Raw genomic sequence first — 6191 nt, forward strand, 5'->3', positions numbered from 1 at the left:
ACTCTTTCTCCCAACTGCAGTACTATATAGGCAGTATCTCAAATGTCAGCTATATGCTTCTTTTTCTAACACGTTCTTGAGCATCTACAATGGCCTTGCCTCCTGTATTTTAGACTAATCCCAACAAAACATCTTTAACTGTAAGGAACCACTCTTAGTTTATTTCAGCAACGAAATACTCTACATGGACTGTTAACAGTTTGTCACCCTGAATTCCTTTCTAATTAACGTCCTCGTGTAATGCTGCTTCAAGCAAAAAAGGAGTAACAATGTAAACTGGAGATGTTCATGACTGTTACATTAGTAGATTAGCAAAATCTAATTTCTTCTGTTTGGTGAAATAAACTGGTGAAAAAATTCATAGCTCAGGTTCATCATTAAGAGACAATGTACTTGTACTACAGCTGAGTTCAGACAAGTTTAATAGCAGCCAACTTCAAATCTGAATTTGAAGAAACAATTCCAAAATCTGGGTTCAATTTTCTAAAATTCCCAAGAGTCAAAAGCACCACTTTAGAGACAACCTGTATACAACAAAAAATACATTAATCCTCTTTCCATTAAAGACTTTTTAAACTATGAGTTATCTACAGCACAAGAGAGTAAACTAAAGAATAACTGTGTTCACCTTTATAATCTAACTGTTATCAATTCTCGTAAGTACTTTACTCTGAAACATACCATGCTTATTTTCAAAGAAGGACTCAGCAGAGATGTACGACGTATGCCACTGCGAAGAGACTTTGTTTTCTGCACAGTAGCCAGGAAGCAACCTGTTCACCAATTCTTTGAACTGGTTAGCTTTCAAATCAGACAACCCCAGATCTCTTAAATTAAGTACGGACTGCAAAATAGAAATAAATGTTCAAGATTTACTTAAGATTATCTTAGGGAAAAAAACATTAAGAACAACTGAGTTGACTTTTTGGCTCAATACAGCATCTATATTTCACAGTTCAGACTGAAATAAAAGATTTCTAAATGAAGATAAATGAATGAAAGGACATAATTAAAGAAAGAACATTTGCTACTGTCAATGCAGGAAAACTTTTCCATTTGCACACACTGACATTTTCCTTGTCATGGTACATTTATGACAAGTACATTTTCATCCCAATTTAGTCTTTTTAACACCTTCCTGCTCCCCGATTGAAGCAGGCACAGAAAAAAAATGCAGTTTTCCAACTCTTCCTACTCTTTATGATAGAGCAAATGAAGAGTGAGAGGGGAAAAGATGTACAGTAATAGTTACCCATTATATTTCATCCAAGTGAGCAAACAGCAAAATCCCCCCAACACTTTTTTTCTTTTTTGGCTAGCCTTTTTGCAGGTAGTGCACATTTAGCAGCGGCACAAAGACTGGATATTTAGAAACTATACCCAGAGCTAAAATCTTAAAAAGCCACGAGCTGGGTAGTCACACAATGAAAGACAAAAGTTTCTATGGGGGAAAGGTTAAGTACTAGGATCTGGGATTTCCTACAAAGCGAAGAAACTATGGAAAAAAACAAGAAGGTAAGGCACATACACTTTGAGTTACTAAAGAAGTAATCTTGATCAAAGTAATTTTAATCTTGTATTTTACAGATAGGAAAACATCTTTTTATGAGAGAGTATGTTTTAAAAATACGTACTGGTTTGGACCCTTTAAGATATCTATTAGCCTCTCAATATTGCTTCTGCAGTAACACTTTCTTAACTGAGAAGTAAATATTCTATTCTAAATGTGTTTGCACAGATGCTTAATTTTTGATTGTTAGAACATTATGGATTATATTTTTGGTTTTCCTAAATTGTTTTTATGTAAGCTTTGTGTTGATCTACTTTCAAGGTGAAACTAGATTTCCAATAAAAAGACATACATGAAAAATATTTGAATAAAATGTCAAAAGAAGCATTTTTAGAACAGATTCCTAGATGTATCCAGAATACCACCATATTCAAAGTTTGCAGTTTAAAATGGATTTCTTAAGTAAACAAAGTATTCTGTTTTAAAGTAAAGGGTAGGTTGCTTCTGGTCCAGTTATACTCAAAATAAGTACGAATACATTTTTAAACATCATTTGACTTTTACACATGGTTTAAAGGAGTAGATCAAGCCTTCCTACTTCAGCTTAATAATTGCTTGGAAAATTACTGAAATACTAAGGGGGGGAGAAGACTAAAAAAATTTTTTAAAAGGTAACATTTTCTGTGACCCTTCAGAAGAAGTTACTACTTCCAAACACAGATTTAACTCCGCAGCAGAGAGGCTTCACATTCTCAAATAATGATTTTTGCCATACTAACAGTTCAACTTTATTCAGTATTAGAACTGCATGTATTATGTCAGTATTTGCTGATTTAAAATTTGAGCTTAACTTCTATTTGAGCATAGGTTTATTATAGTTTAATCAACTTGCTTTAAGAACTTTCTTTAAAAATATTTTAATTAAGAGAGACTTTTTAAATTATTATTTTTATACTTTTATCATGCTAGGAGGAAGCAAACAGGTGTATGATGAATTAGAGAGAAAATACTAAATGTGAAAAACCCTCTGCATTTAAAGGAGCCCAGATTCTCTTGCTGAAAGACAAATACAGAACTGAATAAATGAAACACACTTTTAGTTTCATTCAATGATCCAGGTCTCCCACTGAAATCAATTTTTATCACCAGAACCAAATAGAGAATCACAAAAAAAAAACCCCAAACCCAAACACCAAACCAACAATGGAATCACAACACAGGGATGATTAGTACAACCCATGCTAATTTCCAAAGTTCTGCAGTTAGTGAGAGACTCCATGTTTTTCCTTGCAAACATTTTCTTAATTATAAAACTTGTTGTAAGACATGAGTTGAAAGAGAAGTGGCAAGATCTGATACTACTTTGCACTTTCTGTATTTTGATTTTTGATGTGAGGAACAAAAAATACCTAATGATAATGAAAGTTATTTTAATAGGAAAATAAGAAAACATACAAATACACTATTTAATCTCTCAAAACCCCTCAGCATATTTTAAGTTACAGTCCCTTTTCTCACAAGCAATAATGAAACAAACTTTGCTAGAACTCAGAGAGTAAAAAGACAATAAGAGGTTTATTAACAGAAAAGTTATTGTTACTTTAGAGCAAGAAACGTTAAGTTGAAAGTGAAAACAAATCCCCTCCTCATTTGCAAATTACTACTGAGACAAGTACTAGCTTTTTTTATTAATGAAATACTGTATTTTTGTAGAATCCTTACTGCCAAAGCACAACTGACTGAAGTTCTGTCAAAAAGTTACATTCTATGTGTCAACATTCTGTTTCGTTTAGTCACGTTATTTTATAAAACGAGTCAAATACTAAATTCACTTAAACTGATTTATTCAGATTTAATTCAGTTAAAAGCAAACCACCACTTTTTCCGAAGGTTTTTAGTACCTCACTCTTCTGAAGATCATGCTCTGGGGAGGTGTCCCTCTGGACAGGCTGTACGGATGCTGTGCTGGCAGTAGTAGTGGAGCTTTTTGGTGAATGAAAGGCATTGATAAGGTGACTCAGAGGAACAGTAGCCTGGGGAAGAAAAAAAAAATCAGATAACGATTTAAGCTTATTTAAACATATCTCCATTCCAAACCCTGACTTATAATCGCATATCTTGTACACTGCCTTTCAACTGAGGACTTCATAATAAACCACATGAACTTCTTCACATGAACAAAGCACTTCAACACCACAGCGTTAGCTGATACCTCTATTTAAAGAAAAAAGAAAGTTTAAGTATGCCTGACAGATTAGAAGCTCACAAAGCTTGGAAAAGAAAAAAAAAAAAGGCTACATTTCCTGGTTTTCAAATATAAGCATTGTTTAAAGAAAATAATCACTAGATTTGCAAATAAAGAAGTAGGTACAGATCATCAACACTTAGAAGATGCAAAGACTGCCCTCAATTTGCACTTAAGACAATGTATAGTTACAAAAAACTAATAGACAACTTCTTATAGCTTGTTCTCAGCTGAAACAGCAGGGAAACAAAATTGCTACTATACTTAATACTTCCTTCAGAATTTTTTTTTCAATTTTTTCTTTTTTTTTTTAACGTATCACTTGTTTGCTGTGTTAGATATGTGCTGCTGCAACCAGATGACAGAATAAGGACCGCTGCTATCTTCTGACAAATAGTACAAACTTAACAACCATTTCATGCAAATAAAATACAAAACTTTGTGAAACCGAATGTTTTTCCCTTGTAGTCACCACGCCCCCATCACAGTCAATTAACTTATATTCCAAATAGGTGTTTTTTTACCACATAGCAATAAAAGACACAGCAATAAAAGACACAAAAAAGAAAACAGTCAACATGGGGAGAAAAAGAGAGAAAAAACAATAGCAAATTACTTCTATGCTGAAAAGTCTGCAAGTTGACACCATCTCTTGAAACGTTTAAAACCCATTTATGGTTACTGTCATTCAGGAACTTTCTCTTCTTTGGAAGAAATGTTCACTTAAAATAACCCTGAGCCTGTCTTGGTGTCTGCCAAGACAAAACTAAGATCACCATTCTAATAAGACTTCACAACACAGCCACAGAAGAGAAGTAATGCTCTTTAAACAACATGAAGAGAAAAAGAATGGTAAATGAGGTACTCCACCTATTTAGTGGTACACCTTAATTTCAGACTTTAATATGAAATATTATAACATAGTAAATTCTAGATTATCCCTGGACAGATATCCAAGCAACAGATCTCATCAACCTGGTTCTCCTTGAACCAACTTGAATGGAAAGCCGAGTGGCTGCTTTTGAATAGCATTCAATCATGAGGATTTATCAACATCTTGCTAATTCAGAGATCACCATTCTTAAGTACTACTGACTCCTGTATTATTTTCCAAACACCACCTATTTTCACCTATAAAGTAATACTTTCATAACTTGAAATATCTATATTTTTTCCTGCATTATACAAGTTATTCCCAAAAGTTTCCTTTACGTTTTCCTCCTTGGGATGCCACTTTAGCAACATACCCAAGTATGAAACTAACCTACACAAAGCATATACACATATCACAGTCAATTCTGCAGTTCAGTAGCACTCAGTCAACTTAGTGACACCCCCTCATGACTCAGTACAGAAGCCCATGTGCACCACGAATCAGGGCTCCTCCTCTAGCACATGACTATGTCTATTGTAAATATATGGTACAAATAATTCCAACACTTCCAAAACGCCTCAGTCTCATTACACACATCACTAGGGAAGAGAGTTGGGGTGCAACTCTGGCTGCTGGAACAATATCTGATTGCAATATCTGATTAAGCCTCTGCCTATGAATGTCCTTCCGCAAGAACTTCCATCTCTGTGTTGACTAGACAGAAGATCAAGAGAGACAATGCCGTGAGACATGAAAACTGCCTCAGAATTAATTGTCCAAAGTTATAATTAAACTCTGGGAGTTTGTGGTAAAACCATAAAGCCTCCAGAGGTCAAAGCCAGCATCCCAACCATAAACCAAGCTTTCCTCCTGCATTTCCCACTATGAAAAGGTGGAATGACACGTTCCTAAAAATATCATTACAAGTTCTGCCACTTCACTACACTAACAAAAGCAATTAACACATTCTCCACATTTGGAAAGAACAATCAAATCCCACTGTGGAATAAGACTATCACATACTAATCCCCCTAACACAAAACATAAAAATAAAACCATTGGTTCAGGTCAAAGTCCATAAAACCCAGTAGTCCCATTCAACTCACTATCTAATAAAAGATGCCCTCCCGATTGCATCCCGACTGTTCTACATAACAAACAATTGAGGGGCTTTCCCTCCACTAACTCTTCTAATTTCTAAGTCATTTTTTCTTGGTTTCCACAACAACCCGTGACAATTAGCAGCACGGTTTAACTTTAGCTGTAATAACACAACCACCCCCCTTGCTTCCACTATAAAAAGATACTAAAAAGCACCATCTCCAGGTTACGTCTTCATTTCAGATTATACAAGCTTTTACTGTACCTTCCTCTCCCCTCTACTTACGTACTTTTTTCCTAGATAAGAGCCCTAGGCCGCTGTACTTCCCACCCGCTCTTCTCCCCGCCGCGGCACCTGGCGCCGCCGAGCCGGCAAGCCCCCCGCCATGCGCCCCCCACACCTCGTTCGCTCACGCCCGGTTGACGCTCTCCAAAGCCCCAAAAACGTGGCAGCCGGGATC

General features: G+C 35.6%; 1 protein-coding gene across 1 annotated transcript in view; it reads right to left on the reverse strand.

Moving 5' to 3' along the window:
* Positions 1-6118, reverse strand: part of YME1L1 (YME1-like 1 ATPase) — a 24145-nt gene extending 18027 nt beyond the window's left edge. The window contains exons 1-3 of the mRNA XM_009329132.1: positions 6062-6118; positions 3412-3543; positions 682-844 (exon numbers count right to left, since the gene is read on the reverse strand). Coding sequence (XP_009327407.1) covers positions 682-844; positions 3412-3543; positions 6062-6118 — 352 coding nt within the window. The remainder of the gene's footprint in view (positions 1-681; positions 845-3411; positions 3544-6061) is intronic.
* Positions 6119-6191: the final 73 nt, after the last annotated feature.

Source organism: Pygoscelis adeliae, unplaced genomic scaffold, assembly GCF_000699105.1.
Source record: "Pygoscelis adeliae isolate BGI_AS28 unplaced genomic scaffold, ASM69910v1 Scaffold427, whole genome shotgun sequence".
Taxonomy (NCBI): domain Eukaryota; kingdom Metazoa; phylum Chordata; class Aves; order Sphenisciformes; family Spheniscidae; genus Pygoscelis; species Pygoscelis adeliae.